At 42.6% G+C, this 16,036-nt stretch overlaps 1 protein-coding gene and 1 non-coding gene across 10 annotated transcripts in view; one reads left to right on the top strand and one right to left on the bottom strand.

Annotated features, from left to right (window-relative positions):
- Vrk1 (VRK serine/threonine kinase 1) overlaps positions 1-16,036 on the top strand; it is a 71,267-nt gene that overhangs the window by 16,429 nt on the left and 38,802 nt on the right. For 8 of the 9 annotated variants that reach the window (XM_021226156.2, XM_013112082.3, XM_021226159.2 and 5 more), the window contains one exon: positions 11,904-12,068. In XM_021226156.2, coding sequence (XP_021081815.1) covers positions 11,909-12,068 — 160 coding nt within the window. In that variant the 5' untranslated portion in view covers positions 11,904-11,908. Of the gene's footprint in view, positions 1-8,383; positions 8,481-11,903; positions 12,069-16,036 lie in introns of those variants that run through there. The other variant, XM_040742526.1, reaches the window with a different exon arrangement.
- On the bottom strand, positions 6,795-6,904 carry LOC121139550. Its single transcript, XR_005876466.1, has one exon. It is a non-coding gene; the product is annotated as a U6 spliceosomal RNA (small nuclear RNA).

Genomic DNA, 16,036 nt, shown 5'->3' with positions numbered 1-16,036 from the left:
AAGTAAATACTGTATTAGTAATATATTTGAGTTGCTAAGGTTTTAGCATTTACTTTCTCCAGAGAAACATGTTAGTATTTTCCCTTGGGCTAAGGTGAGGGCAGGCATCTCAAGCTTGCCTTCTCCCGCTCTGACCCTGTGAAGAATAGAGTGTTGTGGACAGTTGTGCTTCTGCAGTGGCCTGTAGGAATCTCCGGGTGGGTTATCTTCTGTCCACCTCAAGGTAGAAGGAGAGTACACATAGCGGCCTGTGGAACCCTGCCTCTGAGGGGAGAGTGGTGGCAAGGTGGTAGCTTCAATTGCGTGGTGTGTGTTCTCAGCTAAACATGATGAGCTCTGCTGTTAATACGTCCCATTTAGAAACGCGTTAAGGAAATACAAGCTGAAGAAGCACATTCGCTGTATTTTAAATACTTTACCCTACAACATTTTTTTTACAGTCTAAGGTTAATTTTCTAATACAAGTGAAAAATGGGACTTGAAGACATTTTTTCTTCTGCAGATACCCACTTCCCTTTCCCAGAATTTGCAGTGTGAGTCGTCACCTCACTCTTTCCAGCTTAGGTGTGAAGCGCAGTAGGTGTGACAGTCGTTGAAGACCCATCACAGTTTGCTCAGCTTAGTGCTTTCAGGAAGAACTCTCTGAAGTTCTGGGGTTGTCAGCTCCAGAGTTGCCTTCTCTATTCTCTCTGATACTCACTGGGCTCATATTACAAAGGGTACCATCTAGCTGTGGATATTTGCTGTGCTTTGGTTGATTCGAATGGATCTTCCTTGAAACTAGAACACTGGCTGCTCCTAACGGACCCTGTACTGTGGGTTTTTATGTCAGAAAGTATTGTAATCAGTATTTTTCTTTTCTTTTTTTTTTTAGTTATTACTGACAGCTTCTTTTTTGGGGGGGTGGTGGGGAGTTTTGAGACAGGGTTTTTCTGTGTAATTCTCTTGAACTCAGAGATCTGTCTGTTTCTGCCTCCCGAGTGCTGGGACTAAAGATGTGGGCCAGCACGCCCAGCTTCACTGATGATTCTTACAGGTTTGCCTCAGTTGTACATTTGTGGGAACAATGGGTAGAACCCCTGCTGGTAGCTTGTGGTTCTGTGGACTCGGTCTCTGCTTGTGACTTCCACAGCTCCCTGAGCACTGCTCAGAGACTTCCACCAGCTTCTGATTATCAGTTCGCTTATTTGTGAGGGGATCCAGTCTAGAGATATTGCTTTCACATTGTTCCTGGTGAAGTTTAGCAAAGGGAGTGAGGGAGTTCTTGGCTGACTTAACTATAGTTTGCAGGAAGCTGTTTCTACTGAAACAAGTAATTACTTAACCCCCAATAAGTTTAAAGTACGTATGAGCCAGTTGGGGCTGTGGATATGATGCGGTAGGGAAAAACATGGCTTTGGTTTTACCTGAATCATTCATTTAGTATTTTATATATATATTTTAAACCCGATTTCTAAGATACCACAGAGGGAACTTTTATTATTTTTTAAATTTATTATTAATTTCTTTAAAATTTATTTATTTTTATTTTATGCTTTATTGTTTTGCCTGCATGTGTGTCTATGTGAAGGTGTCAGATACCCTGGAGCTGGAGTTACAGACATTGGTGAGCTGAAATGTAGGTACTGGGAATTGACCCTGGGTACTGTCAATCTAACTGTTGAGCCATCTCTCCAGCCCCAAAGGGACTTTTATTAAAACCGTCTGATACAGTCACCTGTGGGTACCAGAGCAGTGCACGGAAAATGAATGACTTTGAGAACAAAGCAAGACACAACAGTCTCATAGCTGTGACCTGAGACGTGCATCCTGATGTGCCTCTCTCCTCCATGCCCTGGGCAAGGTTTGATCTCATAGCTGCTTACGGCGGCCCATTGTCTCTAGTAAACTGTCAAGGGTTAGAAATGATCCTTACCTGGAAGACTCTTGTCTCTTCCCTGAAGCTGGTAGAGTAGTGCTGGATCCTAACTGATGTCTGCATGAAGCCAGCGTAGCGTACTGAGGCCAGAGGTTGTGTTCTATTGAATTTTGGTTTTCTAGCCTTTCAGTTTCCTGTGCTTTGGAATCTGTGGGCTCATTTGGTGTTTCTTGGTCTACTGATTTGCTTTCCTCATAGAGCTTAGACACTCAGAGTAAGAGGTGATGGGCATGCCCTAGGCTACTCATTACTGATACCAATTCCTGCTTGGTGCTGCAGACTCTTTTTTTTAAGGGCAGGGTAGCTTGTCTAGAGTTAAAAAAAAAATACCCCAAGTTAAGAAAATCAAGCTATTCTGGACTCCTGTTTAGCTGCTAAAAGTTGGTGCAATTACTTTTTTGAATTGACATTCTCATTATTCAGTAAAGATGAATGTGCTCATTGATTATTCCATTAGCAATGCCCTTGTAGCAACTGGTAACTGTTCCTGCTTTGCCCCTCACAGGCCGCTTTCCGTGCTGCAGCTGAGTCATCTTGCTGCAGCTAGCAAGTCTTGTCCGTTCAAGACCTTCCAATCCCATGTCACTCACAGATAGTCCTTACCACAGTCCATACCTGAGACTTGCTCTCTGTGCCCCTTTGTGCCTGCCTGCAACCTTTCTCCTGGCCAGTTCTTTTCCAGCTATGGCCTCACTGTTTGCGAGCACAGGATGGGCATCTCCCACTTCGTAGCTTGGCACGTGCTCTGCCTCAGTGTGGGATACTTTCTCTACAGCATCTGGGTGGCTCATTGCCCCTCACTTTATTTCTTTGCCTAAATGTTACTCTCTTGTGCAGTCAGCAGACCATGTTGTAAATTCCCTTCTAGCTCTTCTGTCCTAACTTGTTATTGGTTCCCGCCTGTGCTCTTACTACCCTTGGATAGGTGGCATTTTAATTTAAGTGTTTTTAAAATTGATTTTAAATGTACTGTTGTTAGTGCATGTATGTGTGTCTATACACACATGATGTATACATGCCGGTACACATGCCTTAGCATACATTCTCTCTACCTTTATGTAGGTATCAGAGACTGAACTCAGGTTACTGGACTTGTGTAGCCATCAACTGCCTTTGCCCTCTGAGCCATCTCTCCAGCCCAGGAGAAGGCATCCAAGTTTTTTCTTGTGGTTTTGAGGCAGGGTTTAATGCAGCCTAAATGGGCCTGGAGCTGGATGAGGCCAGGGATGAACCTGAAGTCCACCTTGAAGATGGCTGCAATTGCATTACAGGCCTCTGTGTCTTCAATATCTCATTTTAGCTTGTTCTGGGAATCAAACCCAGGGCTTTTGGTTTGCTGGGCTGGTGCTTTATCCACTAAGCCTCATTCCCAGCAATATATTCTAATCATGGTTTCTCTTCCCCCAACTTTCCCCAGACCCTCCCCATCTCCTCATCTACCCAAATTCAGTCATTCTCTTCTCTGTTATTAGAAAATGGAAAACTAAAACAAACGCACCAGAATAGGAATAGGAAAAGTAAAACAGGAAAAAAAGACAAAACCAAAAGCAAAATAAACACATACAGATGCAGACTCACTTGCATACATAGAAATCTATACAAACACAAAACCAGAAACTATAGTGTATAAACAGAACACCTGTGAGGTAAATAAATTCCAGACAAAGCATAATGAGACAAAAACCCTCCAAAAATACCATTGAATTGATTTTGTGTTGACTGTCTACTGCTGGACGGAGGCCTGCCCTTGAACGTGGTTTGTATAGTCAGAGAGACTGTTGGAGAAAATTAACTTTTGTGAGTGGTTTTAGGTTTTGCAAGTGGTCATAAGTTGGAAATAGTTTCTGGGTGGGGACTTGTGTCTACTCCTCCTGTCCGCACCGGAATCCCGTTTGGCTTAGACCTTCCACAAAGTACCCTGTACCCTGAGGGGAGGGCTTTGATGAAGACATTTAGAACTGAGTGTTCTGAGGTCTCTCACTCTTTGTCCATTGTCCAGTTGTAGGTCGCAGCATTTGTTCCCATCTGTTGATAATGACTGAGCAAGGCACTGATCTGAGAGTAGAATAATGGAGTTAGAAGTAATTTTGTTGCTGTGTTCTTGTAGCACACAGAGTATTTGGTTTTCCCCTGGGTCCATGGCTTATCAACTCTCAGGTTCTTGGCCACCTGAACAGTGTCAAGCCTGGGTTTCTTTTTGTGGAGTGGGCCTTAAATCCAACCAGATAGTGGTTAGTTATTCCCTCAACTGCTGTGCCTCTCTCACCAGCGTAGTATGCAGGCAGGTCACCATTGTAGATGACAGGGTTTGTAACTGGGTTGCCGTTTCACCTTCCTCCTCTGGTATCTAGCAGAGTACCTTCCTGTAGGGACGATGGCTCTAGGTAGGTACCAGCTTGACTTCTCCATGCTCTGACTTATATAGGTTTTGTCTTCAACCATAGGGCCTTGCCATCAGGTTTTGGAGAGTAACCAATTGCTTTGGCAATAGCTTGGGTTGTTTGGGGTTTCCATGGGGCCGCTTTGGCCAGCAACTCAATTAGATAAAACCCATTCCTGGCACTGGAGGTTTCACTTGATGGTTAGAGATGTCTAATTGGGGCTTTTTCTCCCTGGGTGGTTATGTGGTGATCTCCTTTGAATTTCTTTCATGTGTGTATGTACTTTAAGAAGCTTCTACTATGGTGGGTTTCCCTAGGGCCCCACAAATGACCCTTAGTGTTAGTTGTTCCTCCCCATGTTTCTTTTTTCCCTTCCCTCTTCTCTTCTCCTTTCTGTTTAATCCTCCTGTTCCAGTCCCTCCTTACCCATCTGTCCATCCACAATCAATTTCTCCTTTGGGAGACCCCCCCAGTCCCTTCTATAAACTGATTCCCATCTCAGTGTGCCTAGTGACAGTGGCACTACAGAGCATTTATGACTTTGGGTTCAAGATTGTTTATATTCATTTTATAGATGGAATATATGTTGAAAATGAATTTGTATCTATTAGCAAGAAGACAATAAACCATTGAAAAATGTGCTAAGAACTAGGCCAGGGGAGAAGGTTCTTTCTGATACTGGCATTGAGAGTTCCATGCTTGCTAAGTTTGTCAGTAACCTCCACAGCCCAAGATCCAAATGTGCCTTTCCATCGTCTCTCATGATGTGTTCCTAAGCACACAGCACTGCTGCCAGGCTCCCTTTGAACCCAGCCAGCCCTCTTCCCACTGCCTCTCTCGGACTCTGGTCATCTCACAGCATATTGTTCCAGTAAAACCACACATGGTCTCTTATAGAATGCACGTTACAGGTCACAGGATGGCAGGTGAGCTGGAGGGTTTCATCCATTGTGACAAGAGAGGAGGTCAGGTTTGGACAGTAACCTGGATATGAGTGGGTGCAAGTAGATTGTATGCTTGTGTCTTAGATAAGGAAATTTCTTTCTGAAACTGTGTTCTCCTCATAAACTAGGCTGTTGCATCATTTGCTGAGAATTACAGTTTGGAAAGGGGAATTGGAATTTCTGAAGAAAAACAAATGATTTGACATAGGCATTTTAGAGAGCAGTTGCCGAGCCTTTGAAAGGATTGCTGGTACCCACTGCAGTCTGCTGTATGCGTGAGCTTGAAGCTGGGCATCAGGTACTTGCAAGTGAAAAATAACAGGGACATTTTGCTATCTGTAGATATTTGTTCCTGCATCCAGGGAGCTTATACACATAGGAGGATTTACCATGTGCTGTGAGAGGTAGTTTCTATGGGAAAGGGGGCAGTTTCAGTAAATGTGTACAGGAAGTAGGTGGGAGAAAGGCTAGTGCAGAGGTCTTGGTACCATGGTAATGGAAAGACAGGCTGTAAGTTCTCCTGGATCTCTGTGCACTATGAAACACATCACAGAAGTTTATGGCTTTAAAGAAAATTTCATGAAAATATATAACCCCCTAACGGAGCTTATGCATACCTATTTTAGGGGAAATTTACGAGTAGCCATCCAGTGTGTAGTGAACATCACGCTGTACTGTGATTTCCCAGTGTGGCTGTGAATTTGTAGAGCTTAGTGAGTGTGAGTGTCATTGTGATTCATTCAAGCTTTTTTGCCCACTCTCCAGCTTAAACAACAACAACAACACACACCCCCCACCCCCCCCAACCCCCCACTCATCAAATTTGAATCCAGGACTTGAAAAAAGCCAGTTATCTAAATACAGTATGGTATTGTGATAAATATAGCATTGATATTTTAGATCTATTCATAAAACTTTATTTTAATATTCATAGGGAACTTTTTTGGACTGTTATCTGAAAAACTGAGGGCCATTTTATCATCAGAACTGACTATTAATTAGGTTATTGTTTCAGAAATAAAAGTTGATCTGCCGCTGAAACTCTCTTTGAATATGTATGGTTCCAAGCTTGCTTTGTGTATTTAATAACTTTAGTACTATAATCACTCTGTTTACAATTAAATTTTGGTGAATATGCTAATATGGAATGTAACAGTGGGTGATTTCAGCAAAGGGCAGTGTGGATTTGCATTTTGATGTGCTTTTCAGTTACATCTGCATTTCCTTTAGAATTAAAGGGAAAAGAAATGGTCAGATTATGTAACAATCATGTGAGGATGAACCGACTGTCTTCCCTCTGTTGCACAGGCCGTTATTACTGTAGGCTTGAGCTGAGTACTGAAATTATACAGATTGAAACTTTCTGACAAGTTGGTTTTTCTGTGTATTCCTTAGTGGGAACCTCAGTGCTGGGATTGGTTTTATTGTTAGAAGACACCTCTAATGTACTTATGTAGCTGTTTAATTGAAATTAGTGTCTGCAGTTCTTTATTTTAAATTTTTAGCTATTTTACATCAACCACAGTTCCCCTTCCCCTCCACTCCTCAGAAAAAAATATGGAATGCTTCGCGAATTTGCATGTTACCTTTGCACAGGCGCCGCCATGCTAATAATCTCTGTGTGGTTCCAGTTTTAGTGTATGTTCTATGGATGTGAGCACAGTGTCTGCAGTTCATTGAGCGCTCACCAGCTCACAAGTATGTGTGGTTATCTTATTTTTGTGAGCAGGGGTTCCTGGCTTAAGAAGTTGTCTTTTTCAGAAATTGCCTGCAAAGCAACAGTAGATCGACACATCCAGTTTCCTTGTTCTCAGAAGCTAGGAGACTTCCTATTACTCTTAACTAGAAAGTAAGAGTGGTTTCCCGTGCAGTGGTAGTCAGTCAGAGCCGCGGAGGCATGGTGATGGGTCTAGAGCTCAAATAGAGCTGGTACAGTAGAGCTCACCAAAGGTAGTTGTGCCTCCAGAAGTACATACCAGGAAAGGGACATTTATGATGGCAGGAAGAGGCTCTTTGGGCTCCTGTGTGAGGTCAGAGGACCATGTCTGGTGATATTCCTCAGGAGCCATGCCCTTTCTTTGAGACAAGGTCTCACTGGGGTTAGGCTAGTTTGGCTGGCTAGTGAGCCTCAGGGGTCCACTTGTCTCTGCCTCCTCTGTGATGCGATGACCAGTGCATGCCACAGCAGCCAGTGTCCTAGGGGTTAGACTTAGGCCCTCATGCTTGCATGGCAAGTATGTTACTGGCCGAGCTCTCAGCCTGAGGCTGGTTTCTTTTAATGGAAATAGTATTTCAAGAATATGGTTCATGTGCTGGGGAGTACGTATAATTAAGTTACTGAATTGGTTATTGTTTCTATGCTTTTCTGTGGGTGGGATTGCTAAATATGAAGGCTTGTATATGTATTTATGTGTATACTTTTCATAAAAGGTAATTTCAAGTACAATTGTGTTTCTTTTTTCTTTTCTTTTCTTTTTTTTTAAAGACAGGATCTGTCTTTGTAGCCTAGGCAGGTTCTGATCTCTTGTTCCTTTTAGTTTGGATTCAGTAGCGCTAGGCTTCAGTCATATACCTGTGTCTAGTTCAAGTACAGCGTTCTAAACTGTACCTCTCATTTCTGTCTCCTGTTCACATTTGTGAATTTAAGGAACAAAGGAATAATCGATTAAAGAAGTTACTTAAGTATAGCAGTCCTCTGTTATCCCAGGGAGTCATTCCAAGATCCCAGTGGATCCTGGAAACCATGACTGTTAGTGGAGCTTATACACACTGCTGACCAATGCACATAGTATAGATCCACTTTACTTTATAAGGTGAGTGGAGTCAGCAGAGTGTCTGATTAAGTGAGGGGCCTGTGGTTTCTGTGTCTCAGACATCTATCTCCTGTACTCAGTGTTGTTGTGGGATGGGAATGTTGCCTCCTTAATGAGACCAAGTATTGTGAGGTAGTGGTGAGCTGTCGACTGTGTCACTTAAACACGAGCTCTGTGATATCACAGATACTTGGTAACTGAGATGACTTCTATAACTGTGGAAGAGCAGCATACATAGTGGGGATGCATTAGACAAGGGGTGGTGCCCACACAGAGGGCTAGGCAGAGTGATGGCTCTGGGTGCACCCATTACTTAGAATGGCACACAGTATTAAACTTTATGAAGTGTTTATTTCTGGAATTTTGCATTTAGGTTATTTTTGACCTTGTTTGATCATGGATAACACGGATGATCTGTGGAAAGGTTAGTAAGAGATTGCTGGTCTGCTGTGTGCCATTTCACGTTTATGCACAGTATTCTAGGTTAACAGAACCATCACACCCAGCTGGCACTTCTATTTTATTTTGAAATAGCCATAGCTGTCGTGTCCCCCCCCCCCCATGCAGGTGAGGAGGAAAATTTTTTTTCTGAAGGGATGCGGGTGTCCATCCCTAGCCCCATAAACCCTCCTTCCCCCAATCTGGCATCAATTGTGTAGGACATGGTTTCCCAGTTGCACAGGGTTGCCTGCTGTTCTCACAAACACAAGTCTTCCATGTGAAGCTCACTTTGACTGTAGCTGCAGCATCTTCTTGAGTTGAAGTTTTGAGAGTCGTATGTGCAGCCTTGTCAGTACCATCTACATTGTGTTGTGGAGACAGGAAACCATTTCCCAGTTTGGCTGTGGATGTTAACCTAGGCTTCTGAGTTTCTTGTATGGTTTGGGGGTGTAGAGGGGAGAGATTCAGGGAGGCTCAGCATTGCTTCAAAGCTCCCTAGAACTAGTGTTAGGCCCGACATTCCTGATCTTTATAGCTGGCTCTAAGTGAAACTAAAAATAAGAGCCAATAGTTGTACTTGGAGAAAAAAAATACACAGCACTTTATTTACCACAAATCTATATGAAATAATGCTGAGGCAGATTTAATGTACAGTATGGTATTTTTATTACATGTAGAAAAGAATTCTACATTTGTCCAGACACTGGAGTTATAGAAAGAAGAGTTTTAAAGTCATTGAAAATGGTTCTGACACGTAAAAGGAAATAATCAAATAGGAAATTGCTGTGATTTGATGAAGCTGAGTGAAGTTTAGAAGAAACCATGTTAGTGCTGGGGACTGTTGTGTGTTCAAGTTAATTTTTCAAGAAGAGTTGCCACTGAGGTGCAGAAGTTAATCTTTAATCTGTGTTTTGAGTCCTGGTTGCCATGGTTGTCACTGAGAGTCTGTTGGGCAAGGTTTCAGCACAGATTAAAAGCACCTTGAGAGAACTGATCTGAGGAAATGCCAGCACTGAGTTCCTTTGCTTTGAAGATGATTTTCACCTCAGAGAAGCTTGGAATTGGGAAAATACACAAAGTGATTTTTAGGGAAAAGGTAGACTTAAAGGTTTCCTTATCAGTTAATAAAGTATCTGCATTAGGGTTCTCTATAGAAACAGGACTGATAGAATGAATGTGTATATTAAAAGGAGATTGTTAGCATGGATTAGGCTGTGGTTCGAGTAGCCCAACAGGGACTGTCTTCTGGAAAGAGAAGACTGAATGTCTCAACAGTCCCTCCTGGCTGGTGCTAGAGTTTCAGGGAAGTCCTGGAGAGCTACTAGTAGTCTTTAGTTTAAGTTTGAATCTTGAAGAAGTAAGTTCTAATACCAGCAAAGGAATGCCTTAGCAACAGGTAGATGAACTTGCCAGTGAGACTGAGAGCAAGCAGGCAAAAAGCAAATGCTTCCTTCTTCCATGTCCTTTGACACTGGCTGCCACCAGAAGGCGTGCCTCAGGGTTAGAGCAGGTCTCCCCCACTCAAATGACTCACTCAAGAAAAGCCCTTCATAGTGTGCCCAGTTGAGCTGCTTGGGTTTTACTCGATTCCAGATGTAGTCAAGTTGACAACCAAGGTTAACTATCACAGCATCTCTATTTGCATATATGGAATTCTTGTATATGTAGTCATAATTGGAGTGTATTTGCTGAGCTTTCCAGTCTAATTCATTCTCATTCTCATTCTCATTCTCATTCTCCTCTCTCTCTCTCTCTCTCTCTCTCTCTCTCTCTCTCTCTCTCTCTCTCTCTCTCTCTCTCTCTCTCTCTCTCTCTCTCTCTCTCTCTCTCTCTCTCTCTCTCTCTCTCTCTCTCTCTCTCTCTCTCTCCCCCCCCCTGTGTGGGGGTGTGGGTATGAATGTGGGTGTGGATGGGGGCTAGGGTTAGAGAGATAGTCTAGCAGTTACTAGCATATACTGTTCTTGCAGAGGACCCGAGTTTGGTTTCTGGCCTGCATGTCAGATGGCTCATAACCCCCTGTAACTCCAGCTCAAGGGATCCCATTCTCCTGGCCTCCTCAGACACCAACACAGACATTCTATACATGCTTTTAAAAACAAGAAAACAAATCACTAATTTTAATGTTTATTTTTCTTATGTATATGGGCATTTTGCTTACATGTCTATACCATGTGCATGCCTGGTGCCTGAGGAAGCCAGAAGAGGGCATGAGATCCCCTGGAACTAGAGTTACAGATAGTTGTCAGCCACTATGTGAGTGCTGATATTTGAACCTGGGACCTCCGAAGAGCTCTTAACCATTGAACTATCTCTCTAGTCCTAAGAAAACAAATATTTTAATATAGGGTGTTTAGTATATCTGGGTTCAGAATGTTTCTTAACAGACTTCCATTTGAAATAGCATTCTAAGTGTTGCAGGCCAGTCTGTTCAGTTGCTCCCTTCTCTCGCTTATGTCTTCTGCTGTTTTTAGGGAACTGTAGATTTTTTTTTTTTTTTTTTTGCTTCAAACACATGATCCTCCTGCCTCTGCCTCCTTTAGCAAATTCTACCAGTGTGCACCAACACAACTGGTGGAACTAGAATCTTAAGGAAATCTTTTGAGTTAGTGTTTATAGAAAGAAGAATTTGTAATCATGCAGCTAACTTTTATGTATGTACATAAAATTGTACTCGGTGCAGTGAGTTATACCTGAGTCCATTTGAAGCTTAGAGATATTTGCTTTGACCAAAATTTCCCAGCTAGCCACTTACATATTTGGGGTCCAAAGTTCTTGATTCCAGTCATGCTCTTCCCCAGGGAAACAGTTTTCCTATAACATTCTGTTCCACTTGTGCTGGTGAGAAAAGTGAATGAGCCACTTTTCTAGGATGTCCAGGGAGAAGGGACATATTGGTTGGTCAAGACTGAAGCTATCTGGTGGTGTGTATTACTTCTCTGCTGAGCCTGTGTCGATTGTAAATGGTGTTGGTGCAGCCTTCCTACTCAACACCTATTCTTGCGCCCCAAATGCCATGGTCCTACCCCTTGTCCATACTTAATTGGGATTGCAGTGTCTGCTTGGATGCCTTGGCTGCATTGCCAGGTGGTGTGCATTCTAACTGCTTGCCTTTCCTAGTTGCACAAAGCAGTTCTTGTTTTGTTGTTACTGAATAGTATTTTAGCCATAGATGATATGCCACTGGGACTTAAAGTGCTTTCATCATTGCATAGATCATTATATTTATGTTCTCTTCGAAGCTTAGTGACAACCAAACAGGATCCTAGCTGTTACAGATCAGAATTAGTAGACATCCTTCTCTTTAGTCTTGAACAGCCCTTGCTGAGTAGAAGCCTTTTGTGGGGGAACGTTTTAAACACTTCCAAGGTTATAATTGTGAGCAAAATTGCTTTGTCTTGTATTACAGAGAAAATGCCACGTGTAAAAGCAGCTCAGGCTGGAAGACAGGGTCCTGCAAAGAGGCGCCTTGCAGAGCAGTTTGCCGCTGGGGAGGTCATAACCGACATGTCTAAAAAGGAATGGAAACTAGGATTGCCTATTGGCCAAGGAGGCTTTGGCTGCATATATCTTGGTAAGTGTATGATGGTTTCTAGTCATCAGTGTAAAGACTTGAATTCTTCTTACGAAGTAGTGTCTCATTTAAGTAAGGTGCTGTTCATAATCTGTGTTAAGATTGTGTGGTTGATCATAAATTCATCTCTGACATATAAGTAGATATTTTATTATAGAAAAATTGCTATGATGTCACTGGTAAGCTCAATATCCTTAGAGCCTTAAGATTTCTACAGTCTAATTAAACTCTCTTTGAGACTAAAAGAAAGGTCTACACATCCTTTTTCTTCCAACTCTATGTATAGTTCATTTTATAGATCTTTTCTTTTCTTTTTTTTTTGTTTTTTGTTTTTTGAGACAGGGTTTCTCTATTGTTTTGGAGGCTGTCGGTCCAGCCGGGCCTCGAACTCACAGAGATCCGCCTGCCTCTGCCTCCTGAGTGCTGGGATTAAAGGCGTGCGCCACCACCGCCCAGCAAGTAAATCATTTTTAATGTTGGTAATTCAGTAAACTCAAAGAAGTTCAGAGTTCTAACTTGGTCTCCAACTATCCCAAGATAAGCATGTTAACTAATATAACGAACATAGGTCAAGCCTAATACAAAGTACAAACATTTTAAAACCCACAGCTATAAAGATCTATAAAATTGGCTTTGTGTTGGTGGCGCATGCCTTTAATCCCAGCACTCGGGAGGCAGAGGCAGGCGGATCTCTGTGAGTTCGAGGCCCGGCTGGACCGACAGCCTCCAAAACAATACAGAGAAACAAAAAAAAGATTTACTTGCTGGGTGGTGATGGCTCCCACCTTTAATCCCAGTACTTAGGACGCAGAGGCAGGCAGATCTCTGAGTTTGAGGCCAGGCTGGTCTACAGAGCAAGTTCCAGGACAGCTGGGCTACCCTGCCTTAAACAACAAAAATAACAACAACGGTTTATGTAGCTGGCTGTGGTGGTACAGGCTTTTAATCCTAGCACTGACTGAGGCAGGCAGATCTCTGTGATTACCAGGCTGGCTAAGGCTACATATTGAGACCTTGTACCAAAACAACAGAACAAAATGAAAACCAACCTTGATACCATGTACAACTGTCGATTTCCCCAAGAATACCTGTGAGAATACACTGCAGACCCTGTTTGCTTTGGGCATTTCTCTGTCTTTGCATTTTGTGGTTTTGCCCTACTATATTTTTTCTTTTCTTTCTTTCTTTTTCTTTTTTTTCTTTTTTCTTTTTTGGTAAATATTGGTTTTTTAATGCTTCATACAGTTGAGGAAGGCCTTGACTAGAGGCCTGCTATTTCTACCTCTAGTCTTGATTTAGTTAGTTAACTAGTTACTTCTTTTCTTTTTTTTTTTTGTTATTTTCTTAATGATGTTTACTTTTTTCTTTTTTTTTGAGGTATGGTCTCACTATGTGCTTGTGAGGCTCAAACTGGCCTTGGATTCACAGAGATCCTCCTGCCTCTGTGTCCTAAGTGTTGGAATAAACACATATGCCGTTATGTCTGGCACAGCTTTTTAAAAATTGTTTATTTCTGGCACAGGCTAGAAGGGGTTGGAGTTACAGATGATTGTGAGCTACCATGTGGATGGTAGGAATTGAGCTCCAGTCCTCTGGAGTACCAACCAGGCCTTGTAACCATCACTCGCTCTGAAAGTTTCAAAGTTTATGTTTAGTAGTTTACATAAAATGAAATGTATGGATATTAAAAACAAATCACAGCTGTAAAGATCTTTAAAATGAAACTAACTTTTTTTCTTTCAAGTAATTACTATAAAATGAAAACTTAATTGTTTTCCCTTTCAAGCAACATCAGACTGGGAATGTTCATATTACAGTTAAGGTTAACATCATCTGGAAGCTTGTTAGAATTGCCATTTGTGTACCCTACCCTACCCTACCCTACCCTACCCTACCCTACCCTACCCTACCCTACCCTACCCTACCCTACCGTACCCTACCCTACCCTACCTTACCCTACCCATGATTCAGAAACCATGGGGAAGGCCTGCAGTGCTGTTTGAACAAGCTCTTTAGGTGACTGGGTGCATCCTGGGGTTTGAGAGCCCTAAAAGAAGAGCAGCCGTTTCCACTGAGTTAACCCTGCTTCACTTCCAAGCCTGGGAGCTCTGCTCTGCACTTATGCTCCTGAAACACAGCTTCCAGACGGCGCTTTGCACAGTATCTTGTACACGAGCCTCCTGTTAGAGAAAGTATTTGCCTTTGGAAAAGTACATGTTGCTTCTCTGGTTTTGTTTAGAACCAGAGCTGTCCTGATGAAGTAGGCTATATTTATATACAGTGAAAGTCTTTATAAACTATGAAAAAGTAGTTGTACATGAAGTGTTCACATTGTTGTGATAAAGTAACCCATGGGGGATGGGGGCGGCAACAGACACTGTCATTGTGGTTCCTGAGTTTAGAGAGTTCAGTTCATGCTGTTTGGCCCCATGCCCTGCCTATGTGTTTGGACAGTGTGTCATGATGGCAGGAACATGTGACAGGAGAGTCACGTCTGGTGTGCAGGAAGTAGAGGAAGGCTCCAGGGCAAGATGATCCTGCTGGCTTCCACCACTCAGTGATTTTCTCCAGCTATGTCCTACCTCCTAAAGTTTCTAGAACTTACCCCAACAGTACCATCAGTTGCGTATGCTGCATCTTTTTATGGGGCATTTTGTCTTCATCCCATTATGTTAGTCATACCAGCGGAATGTGTGTTTTAAGCTTGTGATTTAGAGGAGGTGCTGTGGTCACTGCAGGACTTAGTTAGTTAACTGGAACTTGTTACTAAGTAGGTTGTTCATTTTATCTCCCTAAAGTCTGTGTTTGAGCCACCATGCTACCCTCTGCTCAATTATTGCAAAGAATTTTTTTTATTTCAGTGTCCTTGCTTTTGTGATCTTTTGCTAATTTGGAATTTGCTTCTGTGTGTGTGCTGGATGTTTTATTTCTACCATTAGAAGGTGTCATCGACTAGTAAGTATTTTTAATACCCGATGAACCATCTGTGAGGTAGGACTTTGCTCTCTGTGTGGAGGAGGATTTGCTGTGTGCACTAACACTGAAGCTGCCCTGCCTCATCAGCAGCAGTTGAGTGTAATGTCTGAATCTCTCTCCATTTTGATTTTACTTAGTGCTTGTTGCTTTTCTTTTCCATAGCTGAGTTTTGGACAGAGCATGTGCATGCTTATTCCCTTTATTTTCTTTCATGACACTTTCCATACTTGAATACTTTTCTCAGTTCCTGGGTAAACATGTACTTTTTGACAAGGCGTAGCTTTCTTCTTTGTGTCTGGCATAGTGTGTGAATGTGTCGTGGAGAAGTCATTGCGTTTCCTTTCCCTCTTCCTATTTGAGTGTGCAGTATTACTGGATGCTATCTTCACTTTCATGTTTTGTTAAAGATTCTGAACTGCCTTATTACTAATTCAGTATCTAAGTGCTGCTCCCTGGGGCTCTTCCTAGGGAGCTCAGAGCTCCTCCTTCGCTGATTGAGTGTCTCTAGAAACTTGTCCTGTGTCTGAAGTGCTTGGCAGCAACCCTTCTTTGGTTTCCATTGCCTGTTCTCTCAGTCTGCCTGTCTTCTGTTCCGAGGTGGGGGTGTCTTTGGGATTGGTCTTAGCATTTCTTTCTTCTCTATCGGTTGTTCCTGAGGAGATTTCTTCCAGTCTTATCATTTAAACTGTTCTGGAGACTGAACCTAGACTTCACCTGTGCAGAGCATTCATGTGCTATTTCATTGAACTGGATCCTCAGCCTGATAGGTAGCATTTTCAGCTATCACTTACAAGTTTGAGACTTGGGTATGCAGTGATGGTTAGGATCTGCATCAGCAGCCTTGTGTTGCTATGGCCAGACACCCTAAGGGGGAGGATTGACTTTGGCTCACAGACATTGAACCTAGAGCTGTGACTCATATACATGAGGGACCTGGTAGTGGCAGGAGTGTCTGGCAGAAGAGCTATCACGGTACAGCAGACCAGGCTGCA

This window comes from Mesocricetus auratus, unplaced genomic scaffold, assembly GCF_017639785.1.
Source record: "Mesocricetus auratus isolate SY011 unplaced genomic scaffold, BCM_Maur_2.0 Super-Scaffold_15014, whole genome shotgun sequence".
NCBI classification, from domain to species: domain Eukaryota; kingdom Metazoa; phylum Chordata; class Mammalia; order Rodentia; family Cricetidae; genus Mesocricetus; species Mesocricetus auratus.
This window is presented reverse-complemented; position numbering and strand designations above follow the sequence as displayed.